We start from the raw sequence: 21,847 nt of genomic DNA on the forward strand, positions 1-21,847 counted from the left end.
ATGGAGAAGACAATAATTGTTATCGGCTTCATATAGGAAATTTTCATAAAGTATACAGTACGTTCAGTGAATTTCACTGAATTCCAATGAGTTCAACATGATGATAACCGACATTTGAACCACTAGCCGTTAAAATATAAATTTAGGATTCATTTGATTCATTGGAGAATGCTTGTGTTTGCGTAACTGCGGATTTTGCAATGCAAAGGAAAGGGGAAAAAAATTCCTATCTAATTGGTCTAAAGATCATATTCTTATTGTTCTGGTTCACAATTACGATAGCAAAATGAAATGCATTTTTTTTTTCAATAATTGCATCCATTATTCAAATCTCATTAGTTGTTCTAAAGAGTTGTGTTGTTCCCATGCATTCAAAATGGAAATTGAACTTCGACGAAATAAGCCTAGGCTACTTGAGAAGTTGTTGAAAATGAAATGAAGTACAAAAATTGAATAATATTGGGAGAAAATCATTGGACTCGTTTCTGATTTGAATTGAAAAAAGTTTGAATCGAAGTAGTCGGTTCGGTATTTATTCGTTCGTATCAGAATAGTAGGCATTGCGAATTTGTTCAAATCCAAAGTACATTTGTTTTTTTTTTTTTTCAAGAAATTGAAATCATCGGCAAAATTAAAAGTTTGAATCAGATAAAGAAAAAAAAAGAAGAAAAAAACTAATATTTCTTTGAGTTAATCAACAAAATTGAAAGTACAAAATGGAAACTTATCTTGGACTTTATATTCCGATAAAAAAGTGCGAAACACGAAGTGTGTTGGATACGTGTGTTTGCGTCTGTGACATTGGTAGATATTTGATTGACACGGTTTATTGAATACAAAATGAAAGAAAGAAACACATTTGAATAATCCTTTTAGGGCTTCCGCAAGTGAAAAAAGAGAAAAAACCCGAACCGAAAAAACCGGAAGAGAAAAAGGACGAGAAAAGCTGCGGACTCGATGTTGAAAAATGGTTTACGAAGGCACGCAACGATAAAGGAAAATGTAGAATAACCGAGTATATGGATTCTATCAGTCGAAATGGTGCTAATTTTTTGGAAATGAAAAAAAATGTAAAATTTAATGAAAAAATGGCCATGCCATAGTCTCAATAAAAAAAAAGAAATACAACTTTTATTCGTGAAGATGTGGAAGCAATCAATTTTATGTCTTTAATTTCCGAAAAGTAGGCCTTTTTTCAATTGATTATGAGATGCTTCGGTTCGGTAGGATCATTCCTCTTACAATCATTGCTTGAAAGCAAAGTACATAGTCATACCCAATCAAACCGTTCATCCGTTGTCATTTGTAGACATTTGTGTTCGGAATATACCAGAAAGAGTTTGAATTTGTTAAATAATTTAATTCATCAGAAATTGTACCCATTTTTAAATTTGCGATACAGAAAAACGTGATGAACCATCAAATTATTGTGATGATGTGCCATTTGATGAACGTAAAACCGTAAAGGGTATGCATTTTTTGAAAAAAGTTTTTTCAGACTAATAAATTCAATCAATTTCTAAAACAAAAAATAGCACACCAACCGGAAGTGCAATTATTGATGCAGAAGCTAAAAGTCCTGCGAAACACGGTGCCAGATGATTGTTTCGGTCATTCCATTTTGGACGCAAATCGAAAGTTCCATCGTTTTACGCTAGCTGCAAGCAGTTTGCTTGTTTGAGAAAATACGGATAATGTGAGCCGCATCGGAAAAATCATCATGAAACATCAAATGCACGATCACAAAAAAATGTATTCAAAAATATGCGCATCCATTCGTTGTAGACTGGAATAGGGAACCCTGTTTTTATGTTTTTCTTCCTATATTCACCAATAAAACTTTTTAACAAATTTACAAATGCACGAGTTTTAGCTTATATGAAAAAAGTCAGTTGAATATTGAATTGGTTCCAGTCGGAATGAAAAGAAACACAAATGATAGTGGTTGGTTAATACGATAGAATATCAATGTCGATCGTTGTAAACAAGAAGGCAAATTGCAAATATGCAAAACACGAATTGACATAACATTTTGATGCAACTACATTGAAATATGCAAACATTGCAATTACATCAAATACACTTTTTTCTGTGAACAAATATTTTCTGATGTGACAACTTCGTTCGCTACATGTGCAGCTGTGCACGCACTCAAGCAATGGTGTCCCTTGTACATGACAACAATATTTCCAACAGGAAATGCAATTTAGCAAAGCAATCGAAAGTACTCTAGAAATAGACCAAGAAATGCAAGAAAAATGAGAAAGTTTTATTTCACAAATGGATTCTACATTCATTCCGTATACAAACCTAAGATGACTCTTGTGCGAAACGACACAGCAAAAAAAAAGACGCTGTCAGAAAAACATTTGCATGTGGTTGAGTTTGTTAGCGTACAAATATGTACGAGTGTGTTCAAGTTTGGTTTTGTATGGTCAATTACGGGCAGTTTATTCAAACAATTTCGATTTTTTTCCGAATTTTTTTTGCATTGTACCTGTCTGACAGTAAACAAAAGATTCACAACGATGAATATTTAATCGTCCTGTGATGAGCCGTGCATAAAATGCAACGAAAACGTTTCAAAATATTGATTCGAATATATGCATATCAAGTACATTTTGCTGTTAGATTGAGTGATTTTTCGTGTGTGACCAGATTCAATGGATGTGACTCACGACAGTGTGGTCGCACAATCGTTCGACACGATATAAATTTATTGGATAGATCCATGTGATTGAAATGGATGTTCAGCATCAGCCGATGTCAAAATCCTCTTGTAATCCCTCTCTATACAATTCACTCCAATAGTCGTTATCATATTTTAGCTGCGGGTGATTTTTTTTCTCTTTTTTTTCCTGCGTGCGTTGTTACCTATCTATGCTATAAATATTCATTATTTATGTTTTGCTATACTCACACAAGTTACCAATGCACAAATCTAATTGGGCCTGGCTGTGGTTGCTGCGACAGAAAGCAGAAAAAGCCCAATTAATTCAGCCATTGGTGATCAAAACACTCATTTAATCCCATTCCTATATATGATTATACATCCTCGTCTAATACCACGAAACAAACACAATTGAACATGTCATTTTCATGTTCAGTGTTGGTTCTGTTGTTTACCGTATAGCCGGAGAGAGATGTCTACAGCTTAGTGGCGTTGAATGACATTCAACACCCATGGATATATATATATATTCTGCGTATTCTCAATTACCGTGATTATAATTATGTCATAGTTTCAATCGAAAACGCAATGGAAACAGAGACAAAAAATTGATGATGTGGTCATGGACTGCTAGTGTCAAGTCACATAATACTAAACGCATCCATTCTTAATAGGAAAACAATGAAAAATTAATGGGTGCGTTTAATATTATGCAGCATTTGCGTGCATTTACGTTCGACACTAGCAGTCGTTGGATGTGATCAAATGTCAGCAGAATCGAGGTGTGCTAATGCTGCAAAAACGATCGATTGCAAATGAATATTCCATTTAAATATTATGACTTCAAATAGGAAATCCACCGGTCATTCCATCCATTAACTCTGCCACTCATTCTCTCTTGTGCAAATGTAAAGCAAGCTATCAATTTTTCCCAGGCGATGAAACAATTACCAATCACATTTCAATTAATTATTCAGTTCGATGTAAGTCATTGTTTGAAGAAAAAAATGTGTTTGTTAAGCATTTTTTTCTTCAAACGCTTTGCGATGGTCGTGTGGACCGTTTTCATCTTTTTCTCCCATTCTGTGAAATTGAATTGATAGCAGGTCGCTGGAAGCTATAGTAACCAATATTTCTGATCTGAAATTGATTTGACGTTAAAATGAAATACGTTGAAAGGTTCTGTTGAAATGAGCTTACTGTTTTATCGAAGCAAGAGCGAGAGCGAGAATGAAAGAAAGAGAAAAATCAATTAGCAGAAAATCAGTTTTTATTTTATGAAAAGTAAAGCCGGAAAATTCTTTTATTTGAACATGGTACGAGGAAAAAAAGGCGAAGCATTGGAACCCTTCATCACATGCAGTGAGCGCACAGCACAGTGCATTTTGTTGCGACACATCAACAAATAGACCCGAGATCCGTGTTGATCTCTAGTGTTGTGCCAACGATGACAAGAAAATGATGCTCGCAAATGCATATAATTGATTCAATTGACACACACTCAATCATATTTACGGCAATATACATTGGAATCGTGCCATTAGAAATGGAATATTGATGGACGACTGGGATGAATCAAACTGTAGTCATTCTGCGCCACGACATAATGGAATTAAAGCAACAGGTACATTTCCATCGCAAGCCATAAACTTCATCGCATCGGGATTGACGAATAAATTCAATCATACACGACGGATAAGACATAAAATTTACATTCAAACAGCGTTGCATTTAACACACACACACACACATACACTCACACAGAGAGATTTACTTTCTTTCGGCGTCAAAAGAAGATATGTACATTCGTTGAATGAATGTTCATTTCGATGTTGTTTTTCCTCATTCTTCTCATTTTTATCCTGTATGTTGAATCCACTTGGGAGTAATTGCTTCGTCTTTGTGGCATTGCAAACGAAACATTTCGATTCGTTGAAGCAAAAGTAAATTTGACACAATGATGTAAACGGAAAATAGTGAGCCACTTTGTATGACCGTTTATTATCGATTCAAATTCGATCGATTTTAAGTAAATTGAGCCTAGCACGGAGTGGTCGGTTCTCATTTCAGTTACAAACCACACAACATTGAGCCATTTGGTTACTATTGTATTGGTTTGCGTCTTTCAGACAATTAAATTTCATTGGAAACACTCAAAGTGATTTTTCCACCAATGGTTGTCTGCAATTTCAAATCAATTCAATTTGAACAATTTCGCCTACGGCTATTATTTCACTCTCAAGAACCGTATTGACTCTCTCATCCTCGTCTAATACCATTAATTTTACATGTAAAATAACAAAAAGAAACGACAAAAGTGACCTTCTCGTAGCGCCACAGTTGAAACTAACAAAACAAACACAATTGAACATGTCATTTTCATGTTCAGTGTTGGTTCTGTTGTTTGCCGTATAGCCGGACAGAGATGTCTCTAGCTTAGTGGCGTTGAATTACATTCAACAACCATGGAATCTCTTATAAGAATAAACTTAAATGCGCTTGTAGTTCACCAAACTGAATAAAAAGCGTTGAAAATTGCAGCTGCCATGTGCACTATTTCACTGCCGTCTTGCTCCACTACGGTCCATCACTAGTCATTGTAAATTAATATCAATTATCATTGGATATAAAGAGAAAACCAATTGAATCGAAGGCAACTATTGCCACAAATCTCCTCCAACCTCGTCAACAATGTAAACAACAATATTAACAAGCTAGTGCTAGTAGTTAGCTGTTGTTGGCGTTTATAAGAATAACATTCTCTCACCTAAGCTGCAGATGACATAAGCATCCGATGGGAAAAATGATATTTGATTCCGACCATAAAAGAACAAAAAACCCACAGAGAACAAGAGCCATTTCAATTTTCTCCGGCAACGAGAAAAATACAAATCCAAGAAAAAGCGGCTACACATGATTTATCCGCGAGTGAGGTACATAAGTTAATGTCATCGTGCTATTCTTTTTTGTCTGTATATCTCTTTCTTTCTCCCTCTCTCTCTCTCTCATGTCAAAGTCATAGTTATTCATCATTGTGACAGTGCTTTTTTGTCTTTACGGACGATATTCTCATCTGGATGAAATATTCACTGTACTTATTTCGATGTAATGTTTCCGTTGCTACTTGCGGCGCCCGTAAAAAAAGACAACATCAAGATCCACTTACACAAAAAAAAAATCGGTTTCATCTGTTGGCTGCGAGAGAATGAAAAAATGAAGTAATGAGAACATGATGGTGGCAAGGCAAGGCGAAGCAAGGCAGCGGTTGGCACACATATCCATTCTATGTCTATTAGTGGCATTGAGGGAACAGTGTGATAGATATCATTTTATTGCACATCCTCACCTCATGAAAAACTGTTTCTCGCCAGATTATTTACGAGTCACGAATTTCCGCCGAAGCGACATAACCGAGATACATCAAATCGTTTAAACGGTTATCATAAGCGCATATTTGCAACATTCACTTAATTCCATTATTACGCTGAGTACGGGATTTTCCAATGAAAATCTATGTATCTATCCACCCATCTGCACAGTCAAACATAGTTTCCAACGTTGTGCTTCTTGCAGCTCAGTAGACTTGTAGCCTTATACATTTGCACAACAACGTAGGATAATTCGTTACATCATTCGCAACCATCAAAACAAGTGATTTACTTTACTCCATTGCTCGGAAAAGTGGCCGCGCAAGGAAAACAAAATACATGCCATTTATCGAGATTTTTGGCTCATGAATTACTGACATTATTTGGTCAGTCGTATAAATAATTAAGACACACTTATGGTCTCGAATTCATTCGAATTCCCTGTGTCGTTTGCAAATTGAAACACGTAAAGCACGTTACAGAGTACTAGCTCACCATCTGATGGGAATTCAATGGAATACTCACACTGGAATTGAGATCGTTCGGTATACATTCGCAATATGAGTTTGTAACTTGATGTTGATGCCTACCAACTTTAGATTACGCATCGAGTTTCTCGATATCTTTCACTTCACTACTCGCAACGGTCGACTTTTATGTTCGTATCTATATACATCTATACTTTCCTGTGTTTGACTCACAGGCCAATCGGTCCGTCAAAATGGAGTGAACATTTCATATCGCATAAAACATTCATAAGATGCTTTCGTTCCAGGGGCCCCAACGTGTGCATGAGTGTATGAATGGGAAGGAGCTTTTGATTGGGAATAAAGATGAGTTTACACTGAATCGAATGCGTATCGAGAGATCTAGGGAACGTTCGATATTGAATATTCAATTATTAGTTCAGAAATAGTGATTGTTGATAATCTACCTAAGAATTTTATCGACAGTTTGTTCGACCCCTCGATGCTTCTACTGTTACGCGGGCAGTACATAAAAAAGGCTCTCTCTCTCTTTCGCTCTCTCGACAAACTCAACTTTTCGAAAGGCTTATCAAAAACTTTTGTTTTTTTTTTCTATAATTTCAAAAATAAATTGCAGACTTGCACTTGCCTCTTTCTGCCAACAGCTATGTGAAGCATCATCATCAGCAGCAGCAGCATGAAAACCTACAAATAATGTGTGAAAATAAACGTATTTATGACTTTGAGCAATGTTTTCGTCGTTCGAGCAACGTCGTAGTTTGGCCATGCCTTTGACATGGCGTACTTTTATTTATTTTTATGCTTGCTATTTATTGCGAACGAAATTGCATTTGCGCTTTGCATATTCCGCCATATGCTTTTAAAAGAGACATGAACGGCAAAAGATTTATGTCGAGGTGAATAACTTTATTCGCCTTCAGAAAGTTGTGGAAAATGAATTTGTGTGCTGCTTTTTTTTCTCTTATTCATTGAAGAAAATTCCAAATCAATATAACGCAGTTGGCGCAAATGGCCTGAATAAGTGTTTTGATTCATTTTGTGATAGGATTTAACGATTGTTTTTTTTATGAGTACTTAGGATCGATCAACGGCAACGATTAAGTATATTTTCTTATTGAGGATATATAAATTTATGAATAATTGACTGCATTTTCCGTCGAAATATTGCTATTGAAACTCCCTGGTGTTCATTGAAATGTGTGTCACTACAATCGATTTAATTTGGCGTTCAATAAATTGCAAACTTTTCCCTATAATTCTTTTTTATCACACGCCTTTTTATTTGCTTTTACTAACATTTCTATTTTTTATCTCGTTTTAGCTGGTGAACTTGGTAATGCTGTTCAAGATGCATTCGTCATTGCTGTTGAACAACAAGCTCGTGAACGTTTGCAGCGTTTGTCAGCTCTCAAACGAATCACGCCGGTTGACATGTCACAGCTGTCAATCAAGGTAAAACAAAAACAAAAAATAATTACATTTAATATTAGAATGAATTCCTGGAAAATGTTGTGCGGATGATGAGCTCATGTTGACAAAGTATAATAATGATCATGTTGCATTCGGTTAGTTTGATTGTTGCTATTGTATCGCATTGTTTAATCAATTTCAATTATTCGGAAAGCTAGCAACCGCAACAAGAACACGTTTTGAAAAGTTTGCTGAAGTGAAAAATTTAAACATTTTAATTGGAGCAATATGCATTTATATGCTGTGGCTTAGTTTTCAAATTTGACCATATTGCTAACAGTTCACATTTCACCATTTTTGTGCTGATTTTTTTCTCAACTGGCAATTAAATTCAACGTTGGAGTGTGGTGATGCTCTGGATTTATTGAATCCTAAATCCGCATCCAACATGATTCATTAAATTCAAACTTTGCTTACCAAAGCCACAGCCAGAGAAGTTATGAAATGGGATACGCAATATGGAATAGTTTTCACAATGAAATTCGAAGGGAAAATTCGAATTACATTCAAAATTCCCTGAAATAGTTTGTGTAACAAAAAGAGAAAGAAATATTTACAAAAAAAAATGACAAAAAAAACAATAGACAATTGTGGTTATTCGGTTGCTGCCCAGGAAAAAAAACGAAAGAGAATGAAAGATAAATATTCTGGCAAACAAGCGCTTCACCTCATTTTCTGGTTTTTGCAACAACTTGATAGTTTTGCTAGTCTATGTCAGTCAGCCAGTAAACAGGTATGATACGTCACCGGTGAAAATGTTGCAGACAAAGTTGAATTGTTAATTTAAAAGATTTGCAGCGTTACTTTTATCAACATCGCCTTCCGACGAAAGATGCAACTGTTAAGATATTTAAATTACATGATAAACTGTGGGAATAGTTAAATGTTTTGCTAAATGAATACAATTTCCGTATGCGACCGCATGGATCTAGGCGAAAAATGTAAGCGCCGAGCGCATAACAGAGCCGTTGAAAATGAAAACGTTGCATTTTTCAAATCGTTCACTTTGAACGAAAATGACGTAAAGAAATATAAACACAAGAACAACAACAACCAAACAAAAGCATTACAACAAATTGTCTAATGACTATTATTATGTGACGCATGCAGCAAAAGGAGTTCCGTTCGTCTTCACCGACGCAATGCATGATAATTTAATTTCACAAGAAATGCATAATTCAAGACAATTTGCTTTAGCTTGGTCGTGCTACAAAACTTTTAGTACGTTTCGAGTGTGGCAATTATGTGTTATTTATTTTGTGCAAGACGACAAATGAAATTGTATCGCGAGACCAAATACCAAAACGACACACAATCCAAATGTAACGTATTTTGTTCGAGAAAAACCGCAAAACTGCATAAAATAGATAAATAAATGACATCGTCTCCGACGTCGACGACGACGACGAAAAAAAAGAACGAGAAGAGAATGAGGGAGGGAGAAAAAAAGAGCCAAGTCGCGATAAAACAACTCGAACAAGATAATTAACTGTATTCTGTTGAAAGATGCGAAAATTACCATAATCCGTATGCTGAAGCATATAAATTGCGCCATTTATATATTTTAAGAAGCTATTATTCATCTGTATTGTCGCTGTGTGTGCGGAGTGCCGAATCGCACTCGAAAAAGAAAGATGTCGAACCGAAACATAAACACCCTTTTGATGCTATCGATTTGTGTTTCATTTTTCAAATCGCTCAAATGAATTTCTCTCGGGCGCTATATTACCCAAAGCATTCCCATTATGGCTAAAATGGAACTTTTCAAAATTACCCGCTTGAATTCTAAGTATTTTCCTCATTTTTCATTCGATGAAATTAGCTGTGCGCCGTGAACACAGTCACTTTTAAGTGTACACAAATTATTTCACTTTGGAAAAGTTTTCCTTTTTATGTTCCTTTATTTCATTTTATTTTCATTTTGATTGATACTGCTGTGATTAAATTACGTAAACGTAAATTCTGCCATACGCTTCTGCAATGTCTGGAGAGTGTTCGATCGCAGCAGCAGTTGAAGACATATACACCCAACAGGGGCAAGCTCAGTAGTTTGTATGTACATTTATTTGTAATTGTAACAAATTACTGATAAAACTTAGTAAAGAACACGATTCGAACGACAGATTCTATGCAATTCAAATGGTTAATGGCAACTGGATAGTGAACGACAGTTGAGAGCGTAGCTCATTCACAAAAACTGCATGTACTATAGATGTATTATAGTACATAGTATAGTAGCAGAAATAAAATGAAATGAAAGGAAAAATGATTTCTCTTGTTGCTGCGATACCAAAGAATGAGTTGTACACATAAAAAATAAAATCTGTTATTTGCATGTTCTCAACAGCGCGCAGTACATCTGGCAAATATCTCCCAAATGTGTAGGATCGAATCGAGCACCGATGTCAATAGTTTCCTCGTCGTATTTTTCTTTCTCGTTCTCACTTCTGCATTGCGACTTCTGCAGAATCAGAATTTTAACGTGATACAAACACACATTCTCCGTGAAGTGCATAAAACATGAAGTTTTGTCATTCGTTGCACACCACTGTGCCATTGAGCCATCCAAGAGCGAGAAGAAGAGAGCGTCTTGAACAATTTCCATAGCAATTTATTACAATTTAAAATGAAAAAATCTCCATCCAACCGAACAGCGAACCATTTGTAGCGAACAAAAATTGCATTTTATTAGACACGCGAGAGCAACAAGAAAAACTACCATAAGTCGAATGAGCAGGAAGAAAAAATGATTTCAAATGTTAGGTTTCCGCACAGCAACATGACGCGCGCTCCAATTGAAGGGAAATAGTAAATTTTCATTGTCGAGTAATGTTCCGAAAAAAATTATAGTGTCATTAATCATGTTATCGCTTGATTTGTTTTACAGTTAAATCAACAGAGTCAGTCGACCAAAGGTGCACAAGCGCAAGACTATAGTTTTTTGAACGAAGCATCACCAATTTATGTAACATCGTTGACGGGAAATCACGTAACTGGTACAACAACCTTAACGACATCAAATTTATCAAGTAGCAATTCACAACAGACGTCGACCACATTTTCACCGCCGGTGAATACAGTATCGGGATCTATAGCGTCTGATTCGAATCAATCGCGAACCATTCAATCAATTGCACACGTGCATCAGCCGCCCGCTTCCATACACAACAAGCAACAGCAGCAAACACAAACGAAAGTGGTGAATCAACAACCCCTAGCCGGCGGTTGGCTAATCGGTGAAAGTGCCAAAGGAACATTGATCACAAACGATCAGCAAGCATTCCAAAATATTTTGAACAATAACACAAGCACCAGCAGCAATAATATTAGTGTGAGAAGTGCGGGTGGAACGGTCGTTTATAGCGGTAATTGCATCAGTAGTACAAGTGAAACGGCAACAAATACTGCCTTACATGCATCATCATTGTCAGGAGGTGGGACGGCAGCACTAGCATCCGGTGATAGTATTAAGTATGGAAATACATCGAAAACAGCAACTAGTAGCGAACTATTAGCGAATGGTCACGGTCCCCGAAGAGAGGTAAGAGTACGTTCAATCATCACCAATACCACCACCATCACCACGTAAACAAAACAAACAAATTCACTGATTGACACGCTTTGCCAGTCTATTCATCGGATTTTATGATCTAAATCGAGACAATGTGGTTACAAATGTTGCATATTCGTCTATGAAGAAGTTATGACATTTTGTATGAATAGTCAATGTCAAACTCAAACAGTTCGCAATGACAGTAACTGGATCATCAAATCAACGATGCATAGAATCGTTTTTATTTATTGCATCTTGCTTTTTTTCATAACGTCAATTTGTTTTGTCATTTGTGCTTAACAAAGCAATTTTCCTTTGTTTTTTTTTTCGTCTATCGTTTGCGACACACAACAGCAGCAGCTATCAACACTATCAGAAGGTGATTTGGAGCCAACAGACGGCACGACTGCGTCTGACATAAATCGCATATCATCTAAAGGAAATTCTTCATTACTAGTTCAAGCCGGCCGTAACGAAATTTTGTTGGGCGATCAATTGTTGCGTCAGGAAAACAGGTAAAGACATTTATAATTCCCCGATGAAAAATTAAATAATAGCAGGCCATCGGTCATAATATATTCTGACCAAAATGGAGACAATGAAGAGAAAGAAAAAAAAGAAATGATTAAAACTGGCACAAGTCCCTACAAATTGCATCCATGCGCGTTATATGCCGTTTTTGTTACACCGTTGCTGATGCTCGTACGAGCATAATAAACGATGACATGCTCTAAATTCGTGTATAAAGCACGCAATGGTAATGAAAAACGTCCGACCGTATTTACATTTTGTTGTATGTTGTGTCCAATGTGTGTATGCAACAAGGTAAAAATGGCAATAAACCTAGCGAAATGCATGATATCTAAAATGAATAGCGATGCGGTCACAAAAGTTACATCAAGTACATCCGGTGTTTTATTCGTTATTCTCGTTTCCGAGTTTTTGTTAATGGATGCGCGCGGTCGCTTGTACGTTTCTTCCTCTGCCTTTGTTTCATTACTATAGTTTGGACGAACTGTTTTTATTCTCTGGTGAATCTCGATGGAAATTCTGGCTTCGGGTTTTTATGGGTTTTTATTATGGCTGGCTATTGTATTCAACCAGGTTTGCGACAGTGAACGCTCTGTATATGTGTCGTGATTGCGATATGACGATTGTTATCATCACCATGGTTTGGTTTGACCAATCTAAATTACAGCGCTTGACGGTAAACAGAACAATACATAAAAAATCTGTAACTGTTAACGAGAAAACAACTAAAAATTTAAAAATATATATGTATGTATGACGCTCGTACCGAAATTGCCATTTATGAGCGTAGAAATTATCAAATCGACGATAGAGAGTGAATAACGCTGTGCACATTTTTGCCATCGTCGATAATTGACTGTGCCCGTGAATGAGACATTTTTTTTTTCGTCGTATAATTTTCAGCTTCGATATTTTGCTTCAAATGATTTAAATCACGTGTTTCAAATACCGATACGCTCCCGTCTCGTTCACCAATATACGACCAGCGATGGCTTTGACGGTGAAAATATGGAATTTATACGCCCGTTTGCAGAAAGTTAATTTGGTCTTTGCCATTTGTCAAATGCGTTCAGTGTTTACGACATGTTTATTATTGTTGCTGTGCTTTGTTTGGTCAGCAGCAGTCGACAATGTTTGGCTGCATCAAAGCAGCTCATTTCTTTGTTTTCCTCTTGTTCCTCATTTTGTTTGAGCACCACATTGGCATTGGCAGTTAATTCTCAAAGCGCATATGAAATTCATGGGCCACCCAACAAATGCCACAAAGTACGTGAAACTGATGAACGAACCTAAATTGTTCAATTTGCTTTGAATGTGGCCTGTCGCCTCGCATTTACTTTAGGGATTCGTTTGTTTGCATTGAATAAGTAAATCATAATTGACGAAGAGAGAGAAAATAAAAAATTGTTGCCTTCACACTGGCAAAAGGTTAGCATTTCAAGAAAAAAAAATCGGGGGAAATCGATCAGAATACATAATTTTTCGGAATTTGCCAATTGGCGAACATGTGCTTTCTATGTCGACAATCACCACCAATACCGAAGCATACGTTTTTCCCTCTTCGAATTGTATTCAGTTTAATTCCGTTCCGTTCAGTTTGAAACTCATGTAAAAATTGACTTTGGATTTGCGTTCATTTCACTAATTCATCGACTTTTTTTTGGGATAGAGCTTGAAATCAACAAAAAATATGCGCTTCTATTGTTTGTGTGCGGCACGAATGGCGCCACAAAAGAATAAAACTGAAAATGTAAAATGAACTTAGTAGCTATAGCATATAAAGTAAAACTCCTTTTCGTTACCGACTATAAAAAAAAAAACCGTTTGCCGTAGCAAAAGTTCGAAATGACAAATATGCACAAGCACATCAACATTTTTTTTTCTCTTTCGTTTTATTTGAAAACCTTTTGAATGTTAATCCATTTGTAACTTAATCCATTTATCTGCAATCCGTTTTTTTTTGTTCTCCGTTTTCCGCTCTCTTTTTGCAAATGTTCGGGGAATGTCATCATTTTTTCTCTGTGTGTGTGTGTGTGTCATTGATTTATTCGATTTGAATGGTATTCGTTGTGTATTTTCACTGCTTTCGGTTTTGTAACCCAAAAGCGAAAGCAAATATGAGTCATGTCCATGGCGATGTTTTTCCCTGGATTCGCGCTAAAGTTTTTGAATAAATACGAATGATGTTAACATTATTAAGAGTATTATTTTCATGTTACGGCAAATGCAGTTTAAAAGCGGGTGGAAATTTCAATTATAAGTTGTACTGAATTTTGGACCACCGGAGTTAAAACTTGAAATGCATTTAATTTTCTAAAAAAACCGTATTTATCATGGTTAAGACTTCATTCATCTCCAATTCTTTGTCATTCGATGTTGAGCTGCGCAAACAAACACAACTGAGTAGAACGTCACCGGCGATCATTGAAGCAGAGGCACATCATTCATCCAAATATTTCACATTGAATGATTACTACATTTGTTTTGTGTATCCTATTCACATTGTGGATTTGTTCACACGCCAAACATTTACAACTATTCAAAGTGACGGGAACGACGGCCGTAATGCATCGCAAACACATTCATCTCATTTCATATCGTTTCCTTTATCGTCTGGAGCACTCATTCTTAATCATATTTCAAGTCATTCTGTCCGCTTTTTTATGTGTGTGTGTGTGTTTGCTTCGTTGGCGTTTACTGTCACTTTATCGGAGTACCTGCATCTACGGCATGGAACAGAAAAAAAATAAACCATTAAATTGAAGCAAAAATTCATTCATCATGGCATGAATTACCAATTCATCCTCTCTCTCTCTTTCTTTTGCTCTCGTTCTCTATTTCTGTGTCTGTCGCTATTCTATATCGTCCTTTGGCGTGCAATCAAAATCGGAGAAATCCATTTGTTTGAGTTCTGTCGAGTTTGTTTTGTTCGCTGGTTCTATTTAATTCCAGCTTAAATATTTGCATTTGCCTTGCAAATGTCACAGGTAGTTCTAAAACTAAATAGACTAAATATGAACCGAAACACCAGACAAACGATGTGACTGGCGGTGAGCGAAAAGATGTGCAATGTGAATTATCAACAATAATGCCGGAAGATGTGAAAAACGGTCGAGCTGTGTGCATATACTGTAATTTTAATTGACGCGAATTGTGAACAAATAGAAAGCTACACGGTCATTCGGAAGCCTAACGACCCACACAAACAGTCAAACTTACGGCGTGCACGACAACTGTGTGTACAGAACACTGTACATAGTGCTAGCAGCAGCAGCAGCATGCACTATTTCCAATTATACAACGATTGAAATATATTGAAACAAGTAGAATCGTCTGTCTTGTCGAGCCATCAAAACATGGCAGGTACACAGTGACAAATCATAGAGCGTTATATTCGACATTACAGGATGATGAGGAAAAAAAACTTGAAAAATAAGTTGCACATCCATTAGAGCGAAGGCGACTGTAATCTTAATGGGAGGTGATGTGTGTGTGTGTGCAATGTGCATACTGCACAGGTACTAGTTTCCAGCCTGACAACCGAAAGATCAGCCGTGATTTGTTCTTGTGCTATTCTTCTCCTTGCGTCTTCAATTCATCTGCATGTTCTCCCTCTCCTTTCGAAAAGCAGCAGAATCAGAAATGATGATGGATTGCTTCGGGTTAAACATTAAATGAGTCTGTTCCATTTAGTGTGTTTGTTCCGGTTAACAAGGGAATTCTTATTTTACACTCGGTATATACAGATGCATATATGTAAGTCGTTATCATCGTCTAGTCCACGTTTCGCCCTGATTCGTCCACTTATTTTCTTCTCGTTGTGTCTCTGTTTCGATGTTAAATCACCGACACTGGCTGCATTGATTCTTGAACGATATCTTGTTGATGCGACATCATTTACCATCCATTGGGCGTTTTTCAAATACTTTTTTACTTGTTAACATCGCAGTGCGCATTCATTTTTCATATCGTAACTACGTAATACCTTGTATATCAAATACATATATATACCATCATCGCCAACACACAACTACAAACCTAAAATCGAAAATCTCGTTCGTTTGACTCGACGAACCAAGGATTATTTGATATTAACTACAAAACAAACAAATTTCTTTTTTCGTTCTTCGTTGCTCGTAATGCGCACATCGAATTGTAAAAGGCGTAATCTAAAAGAGAAATTTATGCTGTAAAATTCTTGAAAAAAATCTTGCTTTAAACCATGACAGTAAATGGAATGAATCTTGGCAGCCACAATGAGAAATGATGAAATAAGAAGAATAAAATGAACAAACATAGATAAAAGATGTCGGAAAAAATGGATTAAAGTCGTTTTCACTTCTCTAATGAAACTTTGTAATCAAATAAGATGGGGGATAAAGACGAAGTAGCATAGAACCAACGATAAAAAAAAATTCTTCGATTTTATTATTCGTTTTTATTTTATTTTTTTTTATCAAAAGTTGTCAGTCTTTTGAACCATAAAAAGTCGGAATTTCGTGGAAATATAGTCCATGCTTGTAAAATGCCGAAGATTAAATCCGAGAAGAGGAATGAGTTCTTCGATTTTAATCGATTCTTTGGCTTAACTATTCTCCGACGATGCTCGATGGCAAATTAAAATGAAACTCTAATACGATTATTTGGTATTCGATAAATGAGGCGAAGAAAAAAAAAGCATTGAAATTCATTCCACGGACATCAACAGCACTTTTTGTATGCATTTTTCTGTTGATGCGCTTTTATCGGGCCTCTGCCTTCAAAATACGAGACTAGTCCAAATTGAATACGAAACTCATACAAATACGAGACAGATTCGGTTATGGTAGAACAGAGAGTGCATTTGATAACCCAAAAGAAACCAATCAAATTACTCCACCCTAAAATGATGCCAAGTTGGAGTAGTTCAATTTATTCTACACTGTTTAGACGCCCGCCAACTTAAAAATGTATTGAAGATTCGGCGTAACATCGGTGTGGGATAAATTGAATAACTTGAACTTGAATTATCAATATGCAGCACCATCTATATTTTTTATTTTTTATTTTATTAAACACCGCCAAGCTCTGGCTGAATACAATGTGGGCTCTGATTGAGGTCTGGCCGGAAAAGAGTGCAAGACTGTTACACATTTAAAATAATAAACAATTAGTAGCAATAGGTTTCGACAACTATCAGTTCTCGCCTCGTTAAAAACCTGGCTCCTTTCGTACATCATGCGGCATTCACAATAGCAGGAACATGAAAACCAAAACAGTCATACAACCAAGATGGAAATGCCTGATATTAGTCTATAGTAAACGGTCCAGGATAACCTTTGGTAAACGTTTCCAAAGGGACAAAGGCTATGTGAAGCGTTATTTGTTACGCGTTAAATTTAAGACTTTGAGACTGCAAAAGTCGTCACTCAATTTATCAGATAGATATGTTAAGTTAAAAATATACTGGACCAACGGTGTAGCTTCGGAGTAATTTAACTTAAGTTAAATACATATATTTGTATTACAAATAGTATTGAACTTAATTTATTCCACACCGAAATTACGCCGAATCTTCAATACATTTTTGACTTGGCGTCTAAACAGTGTAGAATAAATTGAACTACTTAAACTTGGCATTATTTTAGCGTAGAGTAAATTGATTGATTTCTTTTGGGAATGAGAGCACATTGAATGAAGAGATAGGAGATTCTTTGTATTTCACAATTTTCTCGAGAGATTGATTTCAATGGAAGTTGCAGAAACATGTCATGTAAAATGGACAAAATGGTTTTTAATTCGCTGGCAACAGGATTTTTTTTCTGTTGCTTTCTCCAGGACTACAGCCGTGTCACATTTCAATCCATCTGACAATCATTGTTATGTGTGCTAACTATCGTTGACAGCAACTCGTCCCTCAGGCCGCGCACAGTCACACGTGGTTTCGTCGATCAAATAGGAAATTATGTGCTGCATACGACAGCATTTATCTCTAAATTTAATTTTCAAAAATGACAGCGAAAAATTTGCGAATGAATTTCCATGCACGACGAAAGTTTTTGACATTTGTATGGAAATGAGTACTTGATTCATGGTTACGGAATTAACAGCATTCCAATTGCACATGGAAACTAATCTCGGTAGTTGCGTTATTTATCATATATACCCATAGCTCATGTCTTATATAGCTTCGGGTTTATGTGTGTGTGTGTGTGTGTTTTTTTTTTTTTTGATGTGTAACAAGTGAACGACACCGACAAGAGACAGAGACAGCAAAAGCAGTACATTTTATAGTGAGATATAATTAGGTGATGTTCGAGGCGAAAATCGTGCGCTTTTAATGAAATCCCATCTTAATGGATGGATGCGATTTGATAGTTAAACTGATGACAGTGCAATCGCTTCAATCGAATTCAAGTGGAAAATTGAGTTTTGATCATTTGCGTTGAAAGTAGATTTTTGCCATGCATTTTCTCATTAGTGCGCATTCACTGCACTTACTCAAAGCAAATAGTAATTACTTCATCTTTACCATAAATCAACCAGTTCAGTGAAAATGATAGTCGGTTATATATCTTTTTGATCGAATTCCAAAAGTCAATTTAAAATTTTCAAAGTTTATCATTACCAAAGTGGAAGAGAAAGAGCATATAATTGTAATCATCACATTTTCATATTTTCACATCAAGCGGTGATGGCGGATGCGCATTTTCAGAGCAGGTACATGGCATCATTTGCATCAGCGATGCATAAAATGAACAAAATTATACATGGGATGCCACACCTTGGTGTCTCTTCTCGCTCTTTTGTAAATACTAAAACTGGATTCAATGATGACGACGACTTCGACGACGACGATGACTCAATGCTTGTGGTTTTGTCTAATGCCGACGAGCCTCGGTTCAATCCATGTGAGTCATTGAGGTGCGATAGAAGAAGCGGTGCGGAGAAAATTGAAACCATAAATATTTCGAACAGTATCGAGTATATCATTTCACAATTGACTATATATTTTTTTTCTACATCAGCATCATCGAAATCACTTCTGGTGAAACCAAATGGTTCTGGTTGGAACGTGAGGTTAGCCGTAGAGGTTTCGAAAGAAAGACGGAACTTTGTGAATCGTGTTTCAAATAACATAATAACCATGATACTTTTGTATGTAACATAAAATGAACCATCCATTTTATACGGCCACAGCAATTCACCGCCAAATAAATCAAAGCAATGGAAAAATCAATACCAAAAATGCGCTCAGCAACAATTCTGGATGCGTTCAGTATAGACTTCGGGCAACAATAATTACATTTATATAATAAATTAAAAACGCTTCGTTGGCTACCGAATGTTGCCATATTTTGTTCGAAAAATCGAAACAAAACCGCGCCGTGTTGAGCCACATCAAATAAACAAGCACATTGTGTGCCGTGTGCAACAGCAAATTGATTGGCTGCAACTAATTGCAAAATATTAGAAAAATCACACATCCATTTAAAATTGAATCCACATCTCGTTCCAGCTAGATAATTTCCATCTCTTGACAGCAGTCGACTGCTGGCTACCGGTTACATTCTGTTCCAAACGGTTACCTTCATGGTGAATAAATATGTCAAAAACCGCAACCACTTGCATGCCATTGCACATTCCATTCCACATAGACACTGCAGAGAATCCATACACACTCGAAAAATAATTGCCGACTCTTTCCAATTTTCAATTGGATTTACACGATGCACGAGACTATAAATCGTCCCATTTTAAATGACACTTGGTGGAAAAGTAACTGAAGCACATTCCGATGTGCGACTTGGACAAAAAAAAGATGAACGTACAAACGATAGCAAAATTGTAGAAAAACTGGTAATTGTATAATGCTGTATAGAATGTACAGTTTGGCGCTTTATCTTTTTGATGATTGTTCCTCGGGTGGTCATTGCACAGTACATAACACACCGACTCTGAATTAAACCGCGTTCATTGAACTCCAACGAATTACTTTTCGATTTTTTTTCCCTTCTAATTCTTACTTTCAAAGAATGTTCAAGTTGATTTATTCTTCATTTGGAAAAACCATTATGCCATCGAAGATTAGATGAGATGTTTGAGTGCATGAACTGGAAGAATTTTAAAGTGTTTCTCGTTCACGTTCACAAAATGCTTAGAATTTGTTCTCGCTGTCCACTAATGACATTCAATTCATTGCGTTCGTCCACATTTGAGTGGATTTCATGCATCATATTCGCTTCACGGCAATTAGCGGACGATGGAAAACCAACACAAAAAAACACAACTGTGAAATGCACTTGAAATCCAATGTATAATCCTACAAAAGAAAAATGACCGAAAACCTAATTCAAGTCTCGGGTGAATGCTGGCTTGATAAATGGAAGTCGACGCACCAAAATGAATGAGTTTAAATTTTGTTGCCGTTTTTTGTTCCTCTGCTGGTTTCTATCAAGCAAGTTACAAATGGCCGTGGAGCGGCAGTTGTAATGAAAATGTAATTTTAATTAAAACCAGGAAAAAATTTTCAAAAAATTTAATTTAAACGCAGAGTTATCTTGGTGCATGCAATGACACCACCGCAGGAGCATAGACAATTCTGATAAATGCCGTGGCATTATACGTATATCACAAATTAATTTTCACTTTGGATGTCTTGGTCAAAGCATCGCAAAAACAAAGCGGAATATGAATTTTATTCAAAACAATATTTTACCATTAAACGAAATGAGTTTAGAGGTGATTACACTATGTACCTTCCGACAAAATGGAAAGTAATGAGTAATTTATTGCGATTGCTCCGATCTTTCTTTTCCATTCTCTATGTGTCTGTTGTTCAGTAGCATAAATGCACTATTAAAAGCCAGGAAGAAACGCAATAATAAAAGATATTGTGTTGACGCTGCAGTCAAAGCAAGAACGGAATTAAAAAAATATAGCAGTGAAGCATTATGAAAGTAGCAGTAATTGCACCAAAAAATGAAGGTTATGGAAACAAAGCTGTCGGCAATATAAAACGAACAAATATTATCATTGAAGTTATGATGTTGTCAAATAACAAGCACGTAGAATGGCCGGACGGTCCTTAAAATTGCCTGAAAATTGTGCATCTCCACGAAACAACTAACAAATCAAGTTCTGTACAGCAAAAAAAAATTCTCAATGAAACAGTAAAGACAGACGAAAACGTTATAAATACAATGACAATAAAATGTGAAGTAAACGAGAAAAAGTGAGAGAGAATTGAGAGAATTTTGTTGAGAAACACAATACCAGAGAAATAAATGGATGCCAAGATATAAAAAAAAACACGAATAACAATATTACGAAGAAGACGAAGGAACTCGAGCCAATGCACGGAACTCTGCTGACATGAACAAAATATCCACATTAAAGTTTTACCTACAGAGAGAATGAGAGGTACAACTGAAGTAATAAAGAAGGAAAAAAAAACTATCGTTCGTTTTTTTTTATGTTCTGGACACATGGTTGTCTTTCCAGGTACTCTGGCCATGTAATAGAACAAAAGATTTTTCTATGATTTCTCGCCTCATTGTTACGTGGATATTCTCACGTTCTACTACATGCACACACACAACGTTGAAGATGCATCAGCGATCACAGTTACACGCCTTATATACACCATCATTCGATTTTATAATGGCCCTTTCGATGTGCTGGTGCAACGATGCGAACAAGAGAAAATCGAACAGAAACAAAAAAAATCACATTTATATTCTCTCTCTCTCTCTCTCTCTCTCTCTCTCTCTCTCTCTCTCTCTCT

The 21,847-nt window shown here is 36.2% G+C and overlaps 1 protein-coding gene across 3 annotated transcripts in view; it reads left to right on the forward strand.

The window, feature by feature from the left end:
- LOC129568883 (uncharacterized) overlaps nucleotides 1–21,847 on the forward strand; it is an 81,290-nt gene that overhangs the window by 27,506 nt on the left and 31,937 nt on the right. For 2 of the 3 annotated variants that reach the window (XM_055447222.1, XM_055447215.1), the window contains exons 4-6: nucleotides 7,849–7,979; nucleotides 10,885–11,538; nucleotides 11,905–12,065. In XM_055447222.1, coding sequence (XP_055303197.1) covers nucleotides 7,849–7,979; nucleotides 10,885–11,538; nucleotides 11,905–12,065 — 946 coding nt within the window. The remainder of the gene's footprint in view (nucleotides 1–7,848; nucleotides 7,980–10,884; nucleotides 11,539–11,904; nucleotides 12,066–21,847) is intronic. The other variant, XM_055447231.1, reaches the window with a different exon arrangement.

The sequence above is a fragment of the Sitodiplosis mosellana genome, unplaced genomic scaffold, assembly GCF_009176505.1.
Source record: "Sitodiplosis mosellana isolate CC-2019 unplaced genomic scaffold, AAFC_SMos_1.0 Smas_scaffold_1, whole genome shotgun sequence".
Taxonomy (NCBI): Eukaryota; Metazoa; Arthropoda; class Insecta; order Diptera; family Cecidomyiidae; genus Sitodiplosis; species Sitodiplosis mosellana.